Source organism: Poecilia reticulata, chromosome 2, assembly GCF_904066995.2.
Source record: "Poecilia reticulata chromosome 2, P_reticulata-male-v2, whole genome shotgun sequence".
In the NCBI taxonomy this organism is placed as follows: domain Eukaryota; kingdom Metazoa; phylum Chordata; class Actinopteri; order Cyprinodontiformes; family Poeciliidae; genus Poecilia; species Poecilia reticulata.
The window spans coordinates 3,066,835-3,090,967 of NC_088831.1; the positions used below are offsets into that span (position 1 = coordinate 3,066,835).

At 41.2% G+C, this 24,133-nt stretch overlaps 1 protein-coding gene and 1 long non-coding RNA gene across 2 annotated transcripts in view; one reads left to right on the forward strand and one right to left on the reverse strand.

Moving 5' to 3' along the window:
* klf7a (Kruppel like factor 7a) overlaps positions 1-24,133 on the forward strand; it is a 50,632-nt gene that overhangs the window by 21,036 nt on the left and 5,463 nt on the right. Inside the window, exons 2-3 of the mRNA XM_008423636.3 lie at positions 10,948-11,551; positions 20,549-20,672. Of these exons, the coding sequence (XP_008421858.1) occupies positions 10,948-11,551; positions 20,549-20,672 (728 nt within the window). The remainder of the gene's footprint in view (positions 1-10,947; positions 11,552-20,548; positions 20,673-24,133) is intronic.
* LOC103473398 (uncharacterized) lies at positions 6,979-7,804 on the reverse strand. Its single transcript, XR_001777499.2, has 2 exons — positions 7,567-7,804; positions 6,979-7,472 (listed from the first exon to the last, which is right to left on the reverse strand). It is a non-coding gene; the product is annotated as an uncharacterized LOC103473398 (long non-coding RNA).

Genomic DNA, 24,133 nt, shown 5'->3' on the forward strand with positions numbered 1-24,133 from the left:
GTTCCAACCTGCTTTTGAAAGTGCTATATAGATACATTTTACAAGAATATTTTACTCAGGAAGAACATTCTGATTCCCGTCTCTGGTTCAGAAGTTTCTTAAAGGTACAGGAGCGTTTAACTGCCAGGAGCATCTAGTTAAAACAAGGAAGTTTCTTGTTTTCACACCACACTTTTTCCTTCCTTTCAACTTTCTTAGACAAAGCCTGGATAACGCTCTGCTAGCAGCCGGCTTATTTAGCAGATTCCTTTTGCGGTATGTTTGACATTTGCCAAGTCAGCAGCCTTTCTCGTGACTTTGTAAGGTATTTCTAAAGAAAAAATAAATCCTGAGTTTATCATTTTTCGTCGTGACCCCGCTCCCTCCGTCTGCTCCCACATGCCTCCTGGCCGAACTCCGCGCCTCCCGCTGCGCTCCCTGTCGGGAAAACCAAAGCGCCACTCAGATCAAGAAAACGATGGATCTCTGTGCAGGCTCAGAGCTGGAGGGCAGGATCCCCCCCACCAACCTCCTCCGTCTCAGCGGGGATCTGCCGACGACGCCCAAGCTGCTCTCCAAGGAGTTTCAGATCTGGGGGATCTTAGGAGACCATGGAAGGAGCAAAAAAAAAAAAAGAGAAAAAACCCCTGAAGGGAGATTAGAAGACAGACAGTCCCTGGCAGGGGGGGCGGGAGGGGGTCCTGAAGTTCAGCTAAGGAAAGCTATAGATTACCGGCCGTGTCAGCTGCGACGCCCGCTGCTGATGAGCTCCTGCGCGGTATCATTTTGTATCGATTAGCGCACACACACACACACACACACGCACACACACGCACACACACACACACACACACACCCACACACACACACACACACACCTACTCACACACACACACACACACACACACACACACACACACACACACACACAGAGAGAGAGAAAGCGTTGCCTCGATGGCCACTGCCCCGGGCTACTGGTCATTTAGCTGTCACCTCAAAGTGATGGCCTGGCCCGGCACAGCAGATCAATGGGAGACAGAGACCCAATAACGTGTGGCGGAGGGATAAAACACACACACACACACACACGCCCCCCCACCCCCCCACACACACACACACCCCCCCCCACACACACACACACACACACACACACACACACAAAGAGAAACGCTACGCTTTGAATCAAACGACAACCCAAACTTTTACCTCCATAAAAGTGTCGGACTCATCCGCTGAAATACAAGCGGCGATAATAAAGACGACTGTAAACAAAGTCGGTCGAGTCGTAAAAAATGAAATCAAAAGAACGGGAAGAATCATGAGACAATTTAGTTAGTGGGAGAGGTTTCATATCGATGTCTGTGCTGATGTGATTGTTACCTACCTGTAGGGGAGGGGAAAAAATGAAGTGATTAATTTCTCACGGGGATTTTTAATCCCAGGTACAGCTCTCCTCACATCCAGTGAAAAGAAACCAAGGCCTCTTTTTTTCTGACCACTTGCTTTGTGTGGTTTGAATAAAAAAAAAACAACACGATGAGCAATAAACAGGCCGCCACTCGAATGCGACGCAACAAAAGAAGCGGAGAGAGGCGGTTGAGGAGCGGATGGAAATTCATCCGTGACATGAATGTTTCTGACTTCCGAAATGAGTAAGCAAACTCCGCCTGTGAAAGTGGCCAAAGCAAATAATCAGTGTGTCACGTCGATGACAAAGGGGTTGTTTTTCCAATTTGTGGCGAACGATGATGGCAATCAGAGGCGCACGCGGTGCCAAGGCTGTCCTGCTGCGGTGACACAATCCAAAGAAACAGAATGAGAGCAGAGCTCAGGAATCCATGAGAATTAATGTTTCAGAAATGATACTTCAGATTTTAACACATTTGGTTTGTACAATAAAACCGGTTACGATATATAATTTTAGCATTACTTTGTTGCAGCGTATCCTCAACCAACATAAAGTTTGAAAACACCAGTTGAAGCCCCACATCATAATACCTCCTCCACCATCGGTCACAGAGGAGTTTATGATGTTGTGCCTTTTAGTGTCTTGTTGTAAAGTGAAATAATCTAGCACCTTTTCATCAATAATTGTTTTACTTAAACAAGTCTATATATCTTGCTAAAATGTTACTTTTTATTTAGCTTTAAGTGCAGTAAGATATTCGCGTTAGAAACCAAACAAAAACTACTTGGTAAGGTTTTGTGTTTGTGTAGTGTTGAGGGTGTAGAGTAGGGGTTTCGTAGCATTATGCTGGTGTACAGATAAAGACATACTTAAAATAACTTAAGACAAAAAAATAATTTGGTAAATGTAAGACTTTTTTAAAATGTAAAACTTATATTTTCAAATTTTAGACTTTCTAAGTCCGTACAGCTCAAGGTTTTAGAAAAGAGTACAGCTCGCCTGCCGTTCTCATGGTTACATACCTTTTTCATGCATATTGTTTGCAATATTTGATTTAAAACCGATTTTGGGTTAGGACAATTCTGGATATGATGAACAAGCAATTTGTGTTTTACATAAAGCATTAAGATGAGCAGGCAAACAGAAAACTGCCGTATTTTATCAGGAATTATGCAACCTGACGAAGAGACGACACTGCTGGGAGTTATAAGTCATCTTTTAAAAGATGTGACAGCACCCCTCCGCCCCCCTGCTTCACCCTCCATGTCTTTAACAATAGAGCTGCATGGCCCCCCTCCAGCTCAGGGGCCTCTTAAAAGTCTTGCCCTTTTCAACCCTGCTGCCATAAGCGGCGAATATTATTCATAGCACCTTGTCTCCATCATGGCATCTGTAAAAACCAAACACGATCACCCTAAAATTAATGAGCCGCATCCTTCCCATCACATTTATCTGTTTAGTGGTGTTTTGGGCCCTCCTTTAGGGCATATGCATGCTCCTCTGTTCATATTTATAACCCAGGCTTTTTATTAGCGACGTGGCGGGGCGCTAACAGTTGGGAAGCAGCAGGAGCTTTGATGCTATGGCAGGCGGCTCGGCGCGGGCCAAATGTGAAGGGAGGAGATGGGAGAGAGCATGCGCTGCCAGAAGCAGGGCCTGATGGAACAGGGGAGGGGAGGATGGAGGGAGGAGGAGGAGAAGGAGAAGTGGAGATTTAAAGGGAATAGGTGGAAGTAAGTGGATCAGGTTTGCTGGTCAGACTTTAGAAAGCGTCAGAAAATATCTGGTGCAATACAAGCCTTTCAAAGCTGAGGTGTATAAACACAAATGTTTTCTGTATAAACAAACAGCTTTCATGTGTCAGGTATTTTCTGCTGTTTTAGTATCAATTATCCATGGTTTTGTAGTAAATATAACCTGAATAAGAAAATAAGAGATTTTTATGAACACGTAAAGCAGAGGTAATTATTCTGATTTCTTTATGCACTGAATTGCTGAATGGAGTTAAAGCTGAAAAAATAATCATGGCACAGGGATCCTACACAGTCTGGAAAAGACTTTCTTTATTGCTTTATGCCATTTCCTTCATTCCATGTGTCCTTTCTTCCTTATTTCCTTCCTTGTGTTTTTTCTTTCTCAACATTTCTCTAAACTTAAGAAACAGGAATTAACCATAAAAGATAAGCAGATGAAACGTCTTGATCCTTTCAGCTCCTCGCTGATGCCCACATCCCGTCAGTCATTATCAGCCTCCTCCTAACCTTTCACTGCCTCCCCAATTACAAGAGGTGTTACCTGACATAACCAGGAAAACTGGCTGGTGATGGCCGGAAAGGTCAGTGTGGGTTTGTTGCAACCGACACGATTTGATTTTTCTTTTTTCTCTCTCGCTACAGCTTCTTATCAGTGGCATTTTGATATATCACAGTCAGAATGTTGTGATGGCAAACAGTTTAGATGAAATCGTCGTCGGATTTCATTCAGCCACTTCGGGTTCGCCGCAATGCTTACACGGGAAACAAAAACAGAGCCATTGCTAAAGTTTGTGATTTCTTCTTGACAGGTATTCTGAGATTATTTTTGGCAGAAAGTTTCAGTCGATATAAGTAGCATTTGGAACTGTTTATGTTATCTACCTAGAACAAAAAGAAAAGTCATCCCATGTTCTGAAGCTGATGCAGACGTTTCTGTCGCAAACTCTTGGATTTAAGGGCCAGAAATTCTTCTTGGATTTATTCACACCAAACATATATATGTCCAAAAGGTTTTGGGAGTTTAGCCAGCTCTGTTTTTCCTTCAAAAGAAAATCTTTTGTCTTCTAACCTTACTCTTTATTGAAAACATTTGGAGACATCAAGAGTATACAGGAGAATACTGGACAGCAATGTCATCATCTCCTTCAGTCTTGCTCTCGGTGTCTTGGCAGAGTGTTTCATCAGTTTACATTTTCTCTTATCAATCTTGGAAAAATGTATAACTTTAGTCACTGTAGTCACCTTATATGAAAACTTGTAGTCCTTGTTGCTGAATCAGGGACTTATGTTTGGAGCGTGTCTCTTCCTACTTTGACACTATAATAATTTCAAAAGAAGGTGAAAGAATCAATGCAGGTCCACAGAGGCATCAGGAAAAAATTACTTTATTTGTTTATGGGTATCCTATCTGGCAGCCTGATAAGACTTCCCCTGAATAAATTAGTTCCTTGATGCTGTTGGTTCTCTCTGCAAAAATCTCTTAACAACCATCCAAGCATCCACAGAAATAAACTCTTGAGTTTATTTCTCACCCTTTAAAGAGAGTGAAACCATACAGTAGTATCCAGTTGAGAGCTTAATCCAGAGGTTAGAGCTGTCACGCTTGTCAATATTCTGAAATAAATTATTCATCAATCCTACCCCACAACGGAGAGCCGCTTCTCTTTGCTGGAGCAGCCGAGGATGTTGGATCAGCCACTGGATTTGTCTCAGCTTATCTTGGCTGCCATAAAGGACTCATCCCGAGAGCCCTTTAGGAAACGGACCCTGGGTTTGCGCGGAGCCAACTGCTGCCGTGTCTCCAGATCAGCGTTGTCCAAACTGGACTTAATCCAGGAGCATTCCTTTATCCTGGCTGTTGTGCCAAACTTTCGGCGCTTGATTACTTGCCTACACACGGATGCAAGTTGCCCACTCAATGCCATGAGACCAGCAAGAGACATGTTTATGCATGCGCGTAGGTGTTCGCACAAACATGCAGACAAGAGCTGCATAATTGCACATGGAGTGTGGTAATTACTCACATTCACTCGCACTTGCCAAATTATGGGCATACACGGTCGAACTTGCTGCATACAGTAAAGCTTACCCTCATCACTGCCCACCGGGCGCACAGGAACTGCTGATCAGCTGCATGACCTTCTCTGCTACAATGTTAATGCCACCACCTGGGGGAGGAGGAGAGGTAAGGATGGCAGGAAGGGGCTTGATGGAGTGATGGGGAGGAACACAGAAGCTAGAAAAAGGTGCATGATAAGCTTGTCATACTTGCCACCTACTCACCTGGAATCTCTTCTATCCTCCTTACCTTGTCAGCGTCCCTCATTCCGCATGCATGCTGGGGTGTAAGTACAGTGCATGCCTGAACGTCGGCACGCTGTGTCACACGCGACATCGTAGTCCATCACCTTGGGTCGCAACCTAACATTTAGCGTGCACGAACGCGAGGCCCTGCGGTTTGCCCGCTGACAGGATCCCGTTACGCCAAATGTCACGGTTGCAAAGCGGATTCACCCCCCGTGGTGAGAATGAAGTCAAGACCTTCCCTTGCTCTCTCTTCACCTCTGCTTGCCTACCTCGCCTTGTCCTTCCATCACTCCTTCTCCTTCATCGCCCGCTCTGCACCGTCACTCGCTTAACGCCTTCTATCCTCTTTTCTGCTTCCTTGAACTACCTCAAGCACACACAGTGTGGTTTGCAGTTCTCAGCAGTTTGTTGAATAAAGTCCCCTTCGACTTGCTGGTTTTAGAAGATAATTAGTCCTCAACTGGGGACGACGAGGAAAAAGGAGGACAGAGGAAAAGGTTGAATTCAGGAAATTGATCTGGGTTGAGTTGAAGATGAAGTGACGAGAGGCTGAAAGATACTTTCAGATAATGTTCCGGACAGAGCAGGTTCTTTTTCTTCTATATCTCTAAAAGCTAAAGTGCCGGTATATTCCCTGCTTCCCATGTTTCCACACCATCAATACTTAATTTAGCCCTGAAAGTAGGCATAACAGAGGATAAATCCCTTTTATTTTATTGGAATTTCATTGCCTTGAACCAACAAAGACAATTCACTGCAGGAAAGAAGAAAGATGTAGGCGTACAGTGTGAATACACTGCAAAAAGTCCCCTTTCAAAAACAAGAAAAAAAAGTACAAAAATAGGGTATAATTTTCTTAAAATAAGAAAAATTATCTGCCAACAGAACAAGAAAATTTATCTTGTCAAGATTTTCTAAAACAAGAAAAAATATCTAACCAAGATAAACCTACAATATCTTAAAATTAGTGTATTTTTACTTAAAACAAGCCAATTTTACTTATACGAGTAAGATATATTATCTTATTTTAAGAAAAATTATCTCAAGTAAAGAAAATGTTACTTGACACTGAATTTCTTGAAATAGCGTAAAATATTCTTATTTTAAGAAAAATGCTCTATGTATTAAGAAAATAAATCTCATATATTCTATTTGTATTAGTAAAATTGGCTTGTTTTAAGTACAAATACACTAATTTTAAGATATTTGTAGGTTTATCTTGGTTAGATATTTTTTCTTGTTTTAGAAAATCTTGACAAGATAAATTTTCTTGTTCTGTTGGCAGATAATTTTCTTATTTTAAGAAGATTATACCCTATTTTTGTACTTTTTTTCTTGTTTTTGAAAGGGGACTTTTTGCAGTGATATACCTAAATCTAGTTTATTTTTATTGTTGCATAGGATTAAAATATATATTTCGTCATAGCTTTACTCAAGGTTCTTATGCCAAGACAAAAATCTACAAATTGATCCTGTGAATACTGGAACAAGAGATGTTATTGGCTTGCTGAAATGAAGACATAAGTTCAATTACTTTTAACATCTTTATTACATTTAAGTTTCACATAAACAAAATAAAACATGACTACTGGCCAGAATTTAAAGTCTGGATGGGCATCTGATTCTGGAACAATCCTGTAAAATGACAGAAAAATGACGATCTGACACATCTGCCGCACTCATAAGATGCCCTAAGAGTCAAGCAAACCAAATTGTCCAAAGCAAAGAAAAATCTTGGGATTAGATGTCAACAATAGGAGCTTCCTCCGCAATGAACTTCTTCCAATAAGCCATAGCCTTTTATATGTGGAAGTCTTGCCTCAGTTACGGACGCCGTTCTCAAGACATCTGTCAGCAGCACAGAGAGGAGTGGCCACAGACAAGCATGCTGAAAGGTGTAGTAGCTGTGATGTCCTCCTTTCAGAAGATCAGGGCAGGCATGGTTCCAATGGCCAGTAGAAAGTTGGTTTCACGATCACCGCAGAGCTGAAAAGTGGTCTTGTTTGAAGTTGTTGGGTCATCTGCTATTTGGAGCACAGACAGAAAAACAATCACAAAACAAATCACGTTTAAGGGACTAATCAGTGTCATGATGAATCAGTATCATACATTTCTTACCTCAAGAATGTGAAGGACTCCGTCACTTGCAATTCCCAAAGTTTCAAAGTTTCTTGTAGATGGTGCAATACGTGATTGGAGACTTATCCGGCATAGGCTTCACCATGGCAACAGTTTGGTTTACTTGAAAAATAAAACAAGTCTTATTTTAGTTCATGTGCTCAATTACAATATTACATGAATTCAAGATGGCAAGAAAGTCATTTTAATTAAATCAAACTACTACTTAAATTCACCAATTAAAATAGTGTTTAAAATATCCTGGTAACAGTGTGGAATATCTAACCTAGGCTATTAGACTCATTGCATTTAAGTTTTTAAATTACAGCACATCAAACACCCTCAGTTAGTGAAATACTAGGCGGAATTGCCCTTTAACCATTTCCCGAATCAGAAGCTACGAATGAGAAGCCATCTTAGCTATGTTAAAAAACGGAAGCTACCAAGAACTCGTGTCGATATTATTTTTAAGCCACATCTATTGTGGTTCAAAGCTCATATTCACAAGAGCGGCTCTTTAACCGCGGATGAAAATTGGCATATCACGACATGCTAACTAGCTTCAGTTAGCTTATCTTAGAAAGACAGACAACTTTAAACTTACCTCTGAGTACAGCAGCTGTAGGGTCTATACACGTAAAAAGTCCTCCATCTTCATCCATGTCCAACCGAGATTAGAGAATTTGCCAAAAGAAAATCTTATAAAAGTACAGTAGATAAAAGCTTAGTTAGGCTGTTACAACTGAATTAACCGTTAATCAGGGCAGTTAAATGATCTCTGGCGTTGCCGTTAGTGATGTGCGGATTGATACTGAAATATCGATTCTTCCGATACCAGAACTTAATTCTTTAAAATCTATTGTCAGATCCAAGGATCAATACTTTCAACATTTTAGTAATTTGAGATAATGTAGATTAACAAGAGCACGTTAGAAAGTAACTAAATTATTGAGATCTTGCCTAAATGAAACTTTGTTAATGGGAACTACTTTTTCTTCCGCCTGGTAAGTATGTAAGGTGTAAGGACGTAATGCCCATGCGCAGCGTGCTGCTGACGCTCACTCACTCAGAAATGGACATGTTGACAGATTATAAAAAGTGACACGGAGCTATTTCAGCTGTCATTTTATAGTAGTTTTAATAATTAAACAATGATGTACACTGCTAAAAAAAAATAAAGGGAACACTTAAACACTTAAGTGAACACTTAAGTGTTCCCTTTATTTTTTTGAGCAGTATATTTAGTAGGGTTATTACTTTACTAATTTACTTTTTTTATTTTGCAACTCCATTTTCACATATTTTGTATATTTCTGCTGAATTAAAATAGTTTATAGTAAACAAGATTGTTGTCTCAATGTACTTCTGAGTTTAAAATGAGTGCATCAGAGTACATTGTGTTCTTTTTATGAAGCCAAGATATGGATTACATTTATTTTTTATTTAATTAAGAAACAAATTAACTGTCTTTGCACAAAGTATGGGATCTGTATTGCCAATACCATCTTAAATTTTACTCGGTATTGGATCGGAAAGAAAATCTGTTGTATCGAACATTACTACCATCTCACTGACATTTTGGGCGCTTTCCCATTTGGATTGTATGATGTCATAAAAGGGGTTACAAACATGATGAATAAAATATTGTTCAAACTAATATTAGTAACTTATAAAGTAAGAATTTGAAATATAAACCAAAAGTTAAAATATTTATCATGACATTGACCCAATCAATATTGTTGATTCTAATCTCATTGTGTGGAATACCAGCCATTTCAAATCACACATCAATAGAAATTTCATGACATGTCAGTAAGAGGTCCCACATCTTACATCAAGAAGATCAGATTAAGAAGGTCCTTAGCAGATGGAAACATGCCAAGAATTATCTTGATATATAAGCTGATATTGTCTCTGAAATTGTTGTGTTAAATGTCAACCGTTTAAATATTAAATTATAATTTCCAGTACACTCTGCCAACTTATACAAGAGTATAAGTTCATGGGTTTTTTTTATTTTTCATTGACAATAACACAAAGGATTCCATTTGGACATAGTCTGTTTTAATTATCTGAAGACATTTCATTAAGTATGTGATTTCGCTTTCTGTGCTTGAAATAAGAAATTTTTACTTATATAAAATAAGTTCTAGACTTGAAGTTTGATTGGTAAATATTGATATTCTAGATTCTAGCACATATCTACTCATAATAAGTAATATTTTCTTAACATTAAGCTTTTATATCTTACTGAGATAATTAAGTACAAAAACACTTAAAATAAGAAAAATATTCTAACATAAATCCCTCTTGGTGAGAAAAATTATCTTGTCAGAAAGAAAACAAGAAAAATCTCCTTAATTTAAGATATTTAATCTTACTAAGATTTCAGTTTTTGCAGTGTAGGAGACACGGCGCATTACCTCCACTTCTCACTGTAGATGTGTCCTGAACAGCTTTTTAATTTGAAGCCCTGTTTTGTTCCTAGAAAGAAATAGCTTCGAGGAGCAACCACACTCCCTTAGCAACAGACACTCCTTCTATTTTTAGAAGGTGCAAACAAGGAAAGAGGCGAGTTCGGAGTGGGATCCTAAACGTCTCTGATGTGTTCAGTCTGTGCAGTCTTATTCCTGATAATGGGACCAGCTACTCCTGTCTGTCAGTGCCTATTTACGCGCCAACGAAGAGGCGAGTTGCACGCACCCAACGGAGCCGCTAGCCTCCATCTCGGCTGTCAGAATGGGTTAGCGGGTACAAGCGAAACACAACCATCCCTGGGATCAAACCGCCGCCGTTTCCGCTCCAACATAATAGCTTCATCCTTGGACACGGAGCGTCTCGCTCCCCACGCCGGGCCCTCGCTGCTTAGAATCTTGCCAGCTTGTTGTGAAGTAATAGACTTCTCAGGATGCCAGTTCACAGGAATAGGGGATGCAAGTCTTATTTGCTCTCCGTAGGGAAAAGTGTTTGGAGTAATAGGGATGAAGCAGACCATAACTACAGCTGAATAAATCTCCCTATCTCTACCCAGGGGAAGCTGGTTTGTCAAAGCTCCATAAAATGTTGCTCGGTGGGGGTTTTGCACAGTTTGGGACTTCTTCCCCTGCTACCCACTCTTCTCTGCAGCAGTTGCAATCAATCAGGGTTTAATCAGCCGTCTTGCTAGAGTTTTCAGGTAATCATGGCTGTCATTGTGGCTATCTGTGCGTGTGACAGCTGTGCAACGCAGCAGAGCGTCATGCAGGTTTTGTTTTTTATGTTGGAGCATAACGGATGATCTGATGGCTGTTGAAACAGCTAAGTGGTACGTGAGAGGGAAGACGGACATGCCTGAAAGTTGCCTGATCTGAATGTAAATGAGTGTTTCTCTCTGTGCTGCAGACCTGCCTGGAGTTGGAGCGTTACCTGCAGACGGAGCCCAAGCGTCTGTCAGAGCTCTTCGACCAGGACCTGGACGGCCTCCTGACTCCGGCCTACTTGAAGGAGGACGGTGAAGAAGACCTGTCTGAGGCTCTGCTCCCAGGCCTCCCTGAACCGCCAAGTCCACCTCTTGTCACCCTGTGTCCAATGAGGCAGAATCTAACCTCAACAAAAGACCTCAAACCCAAAGGGCAGGGGCCAGAAACTTCAGACGCAACGGAAGGGGTCCACCTGGCCCAGCTGAGTGCCGTCACCTCTCTAACTCCCCCGTCTTCTCCGGAGCTGGGCCGGCACCTTGTCAAACCCAGCCAGACGCTGACGGCCTCAGCGGACGGGACGCTCACCTTAAAGCTCGTGGCCAGGAAGGTTGGGCTCAGCGCTGCCCGGCTAGTGGCAGGACACGCGCTTCCAGTCCAGGTGAAAGAGGAAGAGGAAGGAGCGGCATGCCTACTCGGGGGAGAGCTACCAGAGAACAAGAAGAGGATCCACCGCTGCCAGTTCAACGGCTGCAGGAAGGTGTACACCAAGAGCTCCCACCTGAAGGCCCACCAGAGGACGCATACAGGTGAGGGGAAGCTTTGTGGCTCCTTTCTTTAATCGTTAATGTTTGTTTTCCAGGCGAAAGGTGGATTTTGTCATCCACTAACCTCACTGAAACAGGCACTGATGTACGAGAGTAAATGTGAGAGTAAACCACAGCAGAGTAACATCTGCTCATTCTCCGTTAACAATAGTCACCCAACTGTTTCCAACTTAACGACTTTGTTGTTATATTTGGAAACTTTTAAGACAAAAAATTTTTATATCGGCCAAAACCAGAATCAACAGGTCAGGCTTTTTAAAGATCAGTGGTCAGCCAGAAAACTGCCATCGGTGCACTCTGAGTTTTATCTGTATTCTTCTAAATTTAAGAAGCATGGCGGCTGTTTTTTCTATGTCTGCTCTGGATGTCTTTTTAAGATTGATAAACTTGTCTTGGTGTCATTTCTTTGTTTTTTTTTACTTCTTTTGTTTAATACCAGAGAGTTTCTTACCAAGGCAAAGGTCCAGTAGACTTACGCAAACTCCGTGTTTATGTTAGTGGTGGTCGGACAGAAGAGAAATTCCCCTGACCTTCCTTCCAACAATCGGCTGGCATTTAGCGGTTGCCATGGTGACACGATGACCTTCCAAGGCTTTTATCCTCCTGCTTACCGTGAGGTATTGCCCTGATGAGATTTGGCCACATTTTCTTATATTCAATATCTGACTATGAAAGATAAATGTATTTTTCTTACTTGACTTCCATGTTCACTTGTCTTGCCCATTTTGAATTGTGGCTAAGGAATGTGAGCTTAATGAGAAGTGTTTGGGTGCCAATAAATGAGGTATCTGGGATTTTTTATTATTTTTTTTGACATTCTGGTATTGTAATAAAAGGTGAATTTATTTGATGGTTTTATCCATTTCCTGGTTTATTCTAGGACATTAATAACTATGGAGAATCCTTTACAGACCCACAGAAAATGTTGGTTGCGGCGTTAAAAAAAAAAAAGCAATGACAGATAAAAACATGAATGACTTTGGCAGAACCTTCTCCATTTATCGCCCTCTAAGTAAATCTCCCTGCCATACTGGGGCAGGTCCTCCTTGTCAAGGTTCCTCTACAGAAGGAAGGAAGGAAGGAAGGAAGGAGGGAGGAGGGGGGGCTCAGAAGTTATAACTCTCTGGCTCTTCCATCTTAATCTCGAACCACTCAGACCTCTGTCAGGGAGCTGTCCTCCGACTGAGTAACTGCACAGTGATAGATGGATTGACCTGGATAGGCCGCCATTTCCCAGCTTCATCCCAGGCACCTGTCCTCCGTTCATTCCGTAGGTCCGAGGTGGGAGAACATGGTATGATAGGATCATTTTTAAGACAATAGAATGAGACAAAGGGATAACACTCAGGGTTTCTGGTATTAATTAACAGGATTTCTGACGGGCGTTCACGCTGAACTCCTGAGACTTTCTGCTTCAGATCTGATTGCTAAAGTGAGAACTGTGTTTTTCAGATTCTATTAGAAATAATTGCGTTTATCAGGTCTGGTCTCCAACCGCCTTTAAGGAAGGCGCGCAGGAGCTATAATTGGATGATTATTGACATTTAATACGTATATAGCTGTTTCTTCCAACCGGAGGGATACAGAAACCAACGTCCATCACGCCAAACACATTTACAGCTGCTCATATTAGATTTCTCCTCTCCCCGCCATCTAAACGGATCCGGCCGCGCCGCTGACGGATCACCGAGGCAGCATCGGCAAGACGCCACATGTGCTTGTTTCTATTTTTATGGGTGTGATTTTGGGAAAAAAAAAAAAAAAAAAGCAACCCCCAAAAGAATCAAGTTGTCAACCTTTGCATGCTGGGGATAACAGAGACATGATGCATGTGTGATCACACCCTCAGTGGTGTGCAGGCATCGGCTTGACTGCAGCAAGAGGCCAGCAGACGTGCCATCGTTGATTCCTCCCAGTGTGGCAGGTCTACCGCTGCTGGGATTTACCCATCATGGTAACTGGGATAACAGGCAGAGGCTCGTTCTGCTGGCGGTCCCGGTTAAATGTGGTCAAACACAAATCCTCGGCTGCATTTTGAGACTTTCCTTCTTTTTTGTTGCCAGTTTTAATGTTGAAGTGTAAACGTGTCATCCTGTTTCTACTTTATCGGTTTTCAAAGCCGAACCAGGGCCTGAGCCAGCTGAGCCAGGGCCTCGGGCTTTCAGACAAGCAGGGCACCTCTGGCCCCCATTCCAAGAGCACTGTGGTTAGAGGCCCAAACGTACTTCTGTTTCAAGAATGAGACGACTGATTATGTCATAGAAAATATTTTTAATATTTTATTTGTTAAATAAAATGGCAAGATTTAAGATCTAAAGAGGATTTGCAGAGCAACATAGATCCACGTATAGTATGACTTTACGCTTGTATTACGAATTTATTATCGTATTATTATGAATATTCACATTATCACAACTTTACTCCTGTTGATATGACTTTTCGCATATTTTTACAACTTCATTTTCGTGCGATTTTAGTCTTGTATCATTACAACTTTATTCTGAAATTATTCTGACTTTATTCTTGCTATTAAATAAATGTTTTATTAAAAAGTTCTTAGTCTGGCAGTAGTACCCCGTTGTAGCAGCTAATAGCTGTTGGCTGCCGCTAACCACCACCCTGGGCACCATTTCCACAATAACGCATGGCAGTCGCAGCATCATGCTGTGGGAAGATGGACTTCATATTCTGGGACTTTATTGAAATCCATTTGGAAGGAATTCATTTCTTCTACACGGTTCATACTTAATTTTGTGTTTTAAACAGTGCCTTCAATTTTTCACTAAAATTCGAGGAAAATTGAAACTTTTTATGCTAATATTTAGAGTCAAGTTACCTCAGAAAAATCTGTGAAGTACTAAACCTTGAATAAGTTTGTAATTTCCTAATTTAAAAAAATATCAAATGCCAAAATGTTCTTGTTTGGAGCCTTGCACTGAAAGGAGACCTGTCTTGTTACTCAAAGCAGTGAGGTAGGACGACGAAGGAGAAACTGTTGACAAAAGGAAACAAAAGTAAGACGAAGAGCAGAAGAAGAAGAGATAGAGGCGCTGGGTGAACAAAGCGGAGACAAACGGGGGAGGTACAGTACAGAACCTCTTTGGAGCCTACAACAGTGCCACAGGCTCCCTCATTCACTGAGCCATTATCCTGACAAGTTTAAAGATGTCATTACTCAAATCCTCTTTTTCTTAGTTGTTATTTCCATAAATTACCAAACGAGGGGAAAAAGGCTACGATTTAATCTGGAATTAGACGGGCTGAGTGGAAATGACAGTGCCCTGTAGAGCTTTTTTTGTGAATAGGCTTATGGCAGATAAGGAATGGTACAATTAGATTTTGAGGCCGGGGTGAAAAAAAATAAAAAATGAAGACTGTTGGGTTGTTCTGCCTTTTTCTTTTTTCTCATTACCTTGCCTCATCCTCCGTTCTGTCCTCCTTAAAGCGCGTCTTTCTGGAATACAATGCCGGGCTGCATGTTTTCATCTTCATCCTGCTCACATTCTGCCACTCACATCTTCACCCTCCATGTTTCGATAAGGTATTGTTAAATAACAGCAAATAAATTAGCTCTATTTCTTTGAAGAATGTGATTTTTATTAATAGGATTCCCATGAAGTCTAGAAGAAGAAACGATTTCATAATTATGCTTTAAGGAAACAGCAAGAAGGGTTCCATGGACAAAAGTTACTGCTGAGGTAGAGGAGGTGGGGTCAACTAAGGTCAACTGATCTCCATCCATCCATCCATCCATCCATCCATCCATCCATCCATCCATCCATCCATCCATCCATCCATCCATCCATCCATCCATCCATCCATCCATCCATCCATCCATCCATCCATCGTCCACAGAGCTACAACTGAATGCTTGAACTTCCACATGTGATAATGGTTCAGTCAAAATCTAGACTTAACACTTGACACCTGATGTTCACATCACTGTCCTACCTGCATGTCAACTCTGACTGAGCTACTTTGCAAAGAAAAAACGGCCAAAATTCTGTTGCCTGTTTCATTTATCACAAACAGAAAATCCCTTTTATTTTCCGTCATTCCCCTCTAACCTGTGTGTCTTTCCTCTCCCTCACCGCGGTGCCGCTCCAGCCTGAGCGTCTGTAATGACCTGGGAGACCCGGACGCTCTGCCCAGGTTCTGGCTAATGGAGGGAATGTAATTAAGCTCCAGTACTGGCACCTGAGAGGCTGTGGAGCGCGGCGCACACGCCGCCGCTCGTGCTTACACACGAGAGAACGTTCGGAAGTAACAGATTACACATAATGGGATTACGGTGACTCAGGGAAACACCCAGTTATCAGATTACACATGAGAAATGTGTTTTGGAAGGAGACTGCACATATGCCGCTTCCTCAGATGAATAAAAAAGTAGCTGGAAAACAGATGGAGTTCTTTTTTCTTGACGCACAAATTAACACTTTCCATAAATAATCCACTTAACTTCATAATCTTCATTCAGTGTTTTCATTAAACTAATCCAAAGTTAACAGGAATATAATCTGATTATGTCTGTGTTGGGGCTAATCTGGATTAGATGGAGCTGTCAGTCTAGAACGGTGTTGGTGAGAGGCAGCAGGGGCCGGCTGCGTTCGCCCGGTTGTCGGACGGTTTCTTAAGGGAGACGAGCGCCGTGGTGATGGGGGGGCTTGTTGCCAGGCAACATGAGCAGTGTATGGTTGGAGGAGTCGGTAGCTGAGTGGCTGTGTACTGCTGCAGGCTGCCGCCCCGCCCCTCTCCTCCACCACCACTATCACCACCAAGCAACTGGCTCTGCGCTCTGCCAGCGCGCTCACTAATTGGCCGGCGGCGTGGCGGCGTGCCGGTACCAGATCCAGCCAGCTGCGCCGAATGCTGCCTCCTCGTGTTTCACCCCCCTCCCCCCACACACACACACTCTCACACACATACAGATGCAACGCACCCCTCCCCCTTGCAGACATTGCTAGGCAACACACACAGGCATCCCTGCCTCCTGGGGATTTCATTGGCCAGAGGCGTAAGGGGTCAGACCTGCTGAGGACCGGGTCCAGGGAACCGGGCTAACTGCTGAGACCAAATCAAAGTGAACTGAATTATACATAGCAAAACCTCGTCAGACACAGTGCATTGTTGAGTAACAGTGAGGGTATTATATATTCACAGAAATACTTTTGAATTGCTTTTACTCCATGAATTTGTAAAGTCTCTGTCAGCTGTTAAATTTTGCTTGATCTGAAGAATTCACGTCTGAAAAAGATGCAAACCAGATGTAATCCGTAAGGGGGAAAATACTTTATGAAAAGCACCATATGTAATGTGTCTTCTACTGTTTGTAATTGAAAAGTGAAACATGTCCATAAATACATTTTAAAAGCTGACTTGTTTATGTTTGAAAACATTAAATTTGATCAAATATGTGTAAGACCCCCTCCCCCCCACCTCGTAAACACTGTCCAGTTTTCAGCATTTCTAAACAAAATCACCCAGCAGAACAAAAACCTAGTCTGTAGACTTATGGTGTTAAACTAGCAGGTCTTCAGCCTCCACTGCACCATTTTTACTGGATATTTCTGCAGTGATTTGGTGTGGAGTGCTTTAGATACCAACTTCAACTTATCTTATGTCTTAGAATTTAACTGAAGAACATTTATGGATCCTCATAGAAGATTTGTGATTACAATTGTCTAGTACAATTATAATATGGCAGTATTTTCTAAACATACCTCTATAACTGCAGAAGTAGACAAAGGCAGAAACAGTAGGAAGTGCACTCCAAACGCCTGTCAATAGGTTTGACAGGCGCTTCCAAATTTACACTTAATATGGATCATGTTAATATACACAGTGGTAATTGTCAGCACTACAGCAGAAGCTAACATCCATGGTAATCCTTACCATGGATGTAAGGATTACCAGCCAATCAGCCACTGATTGGCTGGTGGTTCAGCCAATCAGAGCCTAGGAAAATGAATGGTGCTTGTAGATTGGTTGATTTGCAAACACCAGCCTGAAGCATTTTAAGTAGCATTACTCCTCAGTATTTCAGGTTCCCAAGCTACATTTTCTTTGGAATGTTTTAGATGTGAGCTAGAAAAAATTAGCATATAAAAAAATAATACAACTACTCAACCGCAAATAGGTCTTGTATTTTAATAAGCACAGCACCGCAGTCCTTCATGAGTTCATTGACTTTTCAGGAGCAAATTTGTCATTTAAATCCACCTTGTGGTTAAATTTTGTTAGATTTTGTAGTGCATTAGAAAAAAAGTGGCGGCGTTGGTGTGGAATTCAAAAGTAATTATTGATTTCTACTTTGCAACTTTTCTTGCATACAGTACTTTGTTCATCCATTATTAACTGATGTAGCAAAAACTCTTAAAATTTTACCTCAGCAATTCAAAGAGATGTTTCTATAAATAGCAGAAGCGCAAAGTGAAGACGAATCTTTTCATCACTTGGAGATCATCTCCTCCTCAGTGTTTAGACCCCCGACACCCCATTTCACACCTTTCTATCGTCTCTGAGTCCTGCTAATTAAGTGTTCCTCAACATGGCTTCTGGCTGATCCACAGTCCTTGAACCGAGCATACGTTGTGAGATCTGTTTCATCTTTAGATTTGTTGTGGCTTGCTTGGCGATTCTTGTTGATTCCCACTGAATTAGCAGCAGATGTTCCCTTTGAATTGTTTGCTTGGACATACTGTGCAAACATAGATTTTTCCTTTTCTTTTTTGGGTGGAATTTCTACATCCTTTGGTACCAATGTAAAACAAGCGCCGTCTTTGAACAAGAACTTGACAGCAGTTGATCCATCGATTGTGTCTCCTTTATGGTCACATTGGATGGATTAAGCCGGCGTTGGTGTGGAAAGCACTCAAGCTGTGCTGGTCAGTGTGTCTGGATTCAACCAGATGGGATGTGACTGATGCAGTTGACATCTTCAGAGCTGGACGCAGCTGGTGTATTGTGGCTTCCTTGCCATTATGTGACTGGCCTAATTATCTCCACCCCCTCTCCTCCTCCTCCTTCTTCTTTCCCTGCCGGCATATCTGCAGCCTCCCCTGCCTTAATCCACTTCTGCGGCACTTCTCTCCTACTCACACTCATCTCACCTTCTCTTCCCAGACTCTCATCCACCTTGGCTCTAATCCCCCCCACCCTCCCTTCTACCGCTCCACTTCTTGCAACCCCTTCTGTGCTCTTTTGCATGTTCAGCAAGATCGTAGACCAGTGGGAGCTTCTCCATTCCAGTTGAACATTTCGTTATATTTTCAGTCTCCTAAAAAAGGACAAACACACATACGGAATGGGGAATTTTAAATATTTCTCTTTGTCCGATTATTTGTTTGCTTTTTCCAATGCTTCTTGGCAGTAAGTTTTACATTCTTGAAACCATGTTTATTTCCTCATGAATGAATGAATGAATGAATATACTTTATTAATCCCAGAGGGAAATTCACAAGAAATTTGTAAAAAAAAAAATGTAATTGCTGGTCAGTGATTATTGACTGGTTAAGGCTTTAAGATTGGATGTTTGAATACTGAAGGAAGAAGACGCATTTGCAGTTTAACAATTCACTCCATTGACAAATGGGTCTTAGTAATGTGTGGACGTTTGGCACCAGTAAGGGTCACACACCTGGGATGGTGTCTCATTCTTCAACCAATGTATTTTAATTCAAGGCTATAAAATGTCTTAATCTGTTTAAAAAATGTTGGCCTTAAACACATTAATCACAAGTTTTAAATGTTGTCATGGCAGGACTATTTCATCTTCTATATGGAGTTTAATTTCTTGCTGAACTCTTCTGTCAGGCAAAAGCAGCTGCTAATATACCTTAGCTAGCTGTATAGCTAGCTTTTTTGTGTCCATCATGCCTAAGCGCAAGTTAATCACCAGTTGGCTGAAGAATTTTTATTTTTGCCGCTGGGTTATTTCTATTGATAACCCATATAAGACTGTAGAGAGCCATCTTAGTTACACAAAGAGCAATTTTGTGTAACTAGCACAAATTTGCTGCCAAGAGCCTCAAACGGACCCCAAAAATGTCAGTTTTTGCAATGATTGATTGTGAAATTTATCGTTTTTTTTCTGTATTAAATTTCATTTAATGTGCTGTCTTGAATAGTTTCAAACTTCACTTGCTTAAGCCTGCAGATATCACCAATGTCAGCTACGTTTCAATCTTACTATTATGCAAACTTTGAGCAAACTTTTAAAATGTCGCAAAACAGAAAAAAGAAAATGCGAATTTGGCACAGTTTCCATCTACCGGTTGAGAGCAGATCAACCGGGCTACGCACAGCGTCAGTTCGTCAGATATTGATTCCACACATGGCTGTGATAAGCATGATGTAACGGTTGCTAACTAGCATGGACCACACATTTCAAGTTGTAATTGCTCTACCATGTCAACTAGAATTGGCGATGGTTACATGCTGTCTGGAGACGTAGGGACAGAACAGTGTTTGGAATACGTGTCTACAGAACTTTTTCGGCAGATATATTTTCATATTCCATTAATGACTCAACTCTTTTTTGGAAAAACTAGAACCAGCTGAAGCTAGTATAAAAACTTTTTTTACGAAATTGAGGAAGTTATTTTAAATTGTACCGTTTCCATCAACCTGTTCTAATGTGAGACTTCAGCAAAACGATGGAAACACATTTAATGACAAGTCTTGTTTTTTCCATTGAGAGGGTTCACTGCTTCACCCAAAAGCTGTTTGGCACTGCCAGTTCTTCACATTCGTAAATATGAAACCATTTAAGCATTTAAGAGGGAACCAACTAGCTGTCTAACAGTATATCAGGCTTTGTCAAGATGTATCAGCCAAACATAAATTTCCTTGTTTTTTGTGCTCAGTATATTTAACTTAAAGGAACCTGATATTTGCTGCTGTGGCTCATAACTAAATAAGAATATGACGGGTGATGAAAGTGGTGCTTATCTATATTTTTTCTTTACTTTCATGCTCCAGGTGAGAAGCCGTACAAGTGCTCATGGGAGGGCTGCGAGTGGCGATTCGCCAGGAGCGACGAGCTGACGAGGCACTACCGCAAACACACGGGTGCCAAGCCTTTTAAGTGCAACCACTGTGACAGGTCTGTCAAAACACAACTCTCCCTCCTTTCACGCCGTCTGATGTGTTTTTCTCCCATTTTCCTGCTGTTATTCGTGTTTTCTGCAAAGTTTGCTACCAGATACTACTAACACACTCTAAACTGTTTTGGTTCTGACCCAGTTTGAAAGTGTGCTGGCAGGATTACTAATGTGTGCTTCTTTGAAACCTGCAAAGGCTTTCAGGGGAGAACCCAGAGAGTGCTCACTCTGCTTACATTTAGCCTGGTGCTGCATGTTAATACTGGATTGAGCCTTGATATGGAGGCTGCTTTCAGATTGGAGCAAAAGTGCTAAACCGGTGTGGAATCAATTAATGTCATCACACAAAAGTTTATGACATATTAATCTTCTGTTTTGGACCCATAAGGTGGAGTTTTTATAAGATCAATCAACATTTACTGAAATTGTTTTATTTACCAAAACCAAAGGAGCACTACATTTTTCAAGCAGAAATGTATTTTCAAGCATGGCACCATTATTGCACCAAAATAGCCAATATGTTATTTTGCTTTTTTTGTCATTATATTCAAACTGTGCTAATATATAATAAATGTTGTGTTAATGCACTTTACAAGACAAAAATGTCAGATACTGAAGCACTGGTCCAGGGCTTTTATAACATTAACAAGACAGAAAAATCTCTGTTTTAATTTAAAGTCATTTTTTATGGCTCCTCCAATACCCATGAAGTATTTAAAGTGATGGGAAAGAAGCACAATAATTACAGTGAGAAAGTGATTTTCATTGTCTTTAAAAACATTGCAAAATTTGAAAAATTTAAAAATATATTTGACTTAAAATATACTCTAAATCTGAGCAGTAATGTAATATTAATTAAGTTTTAATTTACTTTAAGCACAAAAATGTTTAACTTTATGTTCTCCTTATATAAAAACATGTTTTCAGTTAGTAGGAAAATAATTCCTGTAAGGAAAAAACACATTTTTACAAGCCCCCGAATTATTTTATGGAACTTGAGTTTGGTAAGGTTGTAACAGAGGAGGCACTTTTTGCAGCGTAGTTCCAGGTTGATCTTTCAGTAAATTATATTCAACAATCTTCAGTTATTCATGAGGATGGAACTCAATGAAGATGTCATCCATTTGTCAAATGTGGCATAAACTATCTACTGTATGGGAGCTTTTAAGTACAGCGACAGTGTGGAAATTGGACACAATGGAGGAAGTTAGTGAATATGGGACCTCTTGAATCATGCATAGGTTCATTATTAAAGGACAAAAAGAAATCCCATCTCACCTGGGGTACTTTCCCTAATGTTGATAAGATTGGGGGGTCTTTGAGTGTGTGTTAATGAACAGCAGGCCAGACAGCGACAGCTAAATCAAGTCCCAGCTGGGTAGACTGTATGTACAGTATTTCCCCCCCCCTATCCCCTCCCCGCAGGCACACCTCTAATTTGGGCCCACCTCTGTCATGTGTCAGTAGGCGTCCAGCCCTTCCAGCCTAAAGACCCAAACACACACATGCCCCCTGCTGAGATTAAAGAAGAGGGGAAACAGTGGAGACAAAAAACGTCGAGAGGAAGATTGAGGATTGCAGGGGGTGTTGTGGGGTGAGACAGACCCACGGTGTGCCAGCTGGTGTCGTGCCCCCAAGTCGTGACTCATACTTTGCCATCTGTCTCCGAAAGTGTACACACACACTCACACACTCCTAATGACACACGAGAACAGTGATGAATGACTCCGTAGCACTTTGTTCATTCCACGAGAGTGTATGGATAAACACACACATAAAGATAGGACAGAAAGTGGTATGACATGGAGGCTCAACCTGTCTGTTTGGCAGACAGGACGAACTGTTGATTGTCTTAAAAACAATCAACAGCTGAAGACATGTGGATATCATTTTCATGGTGAAGATCACACAGGCATCTATTGTCTTTGGTTGCTTTAGATTGATTCAGTTCAGCCATATTCACTTATAGCAGTAAATGCCCTTTGCCCTGCCACTTAGTCACTTCATGTAGTTTGCTTATGCTAGTAAGTGGGTAGGAGGGAGTACTAATAGTTTTTTTGTGATGTAGAGAGGTCAAATTAGTTGGTCCCATCTCACAATCATACCTACCTGTTACCAATTTATTCCAAACGCCTCTAATTTCATTGCTGTAAGCAAACCATTTTATACCATTGAACCCAACTTCTGTATATCAGTCAATATACTAAAGTCAGGTGTTGTAATGAATATTAGAGATAAATATGAATATGCATCATTAGATAATTTTCCACAGTTTGGATATTACAGCCTGATTTCATGAGTTGGGGTTTGCTGGTGTAGATCCACAGTCAGTCGGGACATGAATATGCAAAGTGTTTGAGTAGAAGGCAACAAGATTTCTCTCAATTCTTGAAGATGTTTCACCTCTCACCCAAAAAGCCTGTAAACTTCTGAACAAGGGTTGGAAAAAACAACCCTTGTTCAGGTTATAATTTGTAGTCTGAACAATCACACTAGGGCCATTAAGGTCCTAGAATGAATAATTAAGGAAATATAAGTCATTGGCCCCGCCCTCCATTTAGGTCAATACTTCTATTTTTCTCATTTGGTGCGCCAAACATATCCCTAACCCTGCTGTGTGACTTGTTTTGGTCATATTTCTGAAGGTGTGAAAAGCTGTTAAAACTCCTGGAGAGACGAGTCCAAGCTGCACTGTAGGTGTTGGAAAGATTAAACCTGAGGTCACCTCCTCTGTAATGCTGGTTTTTAATGATTAACATGGTGTAAAACAGTCTCTGTCTGACAGTCTTGTTAGGTTTAAAATGTGACTGAATGTTGTAATTGGAAAATGTCCTTTGTTTCTCAGATACTTTCTCCAAGAAAAATATTCCTGTTGATTTTAAGCCAAACAACTCTTAGTCTCCAGTAGACTGGTTGGAGCATTGTTCCTAGGGATGAAGATGGTGTCACGAAGGGAACCCACGGTCTCAAAGTGACATCTGTTTCTGCAAATGCACCATGGGAAGTGTAAAGAGGACAGGCATTCTCCTGGAAGAAGTCCTTTTGTCTGACAGACAGATGAAGGCCCTCAGTCCAATGGGACGTCCGCTGCAGTATCTCCACATAGCTAGCTGCAGTTTGACTCCTTACGTTCAAGAAAAAAGCCCTCAGATTATGATCGCTAAAAACAGTTCCATGTGGAAAACATACCCTATAAGACTTCCTTGTCATGGCAAAAATTCTAGAAGCTCAGAACCATTGAATCGGATGAATTTTGTCTCGTCACTGAATGAAACCTTGTGCATGTATTCAATGGGGGAATGTTAACTTCAGTCAATGAAGACCTGAAATTTGATTTGGTCTTGGGTTGAAAGACTCGAGGGCAAAAAGTTTGAAACTGGATTTTCTCCTAAAAAATGAAAAACTTGATGTTGACTTTCTTTGCAAAAACTTGATACTTACCTTGGACTTGCCCCTCAAAGAA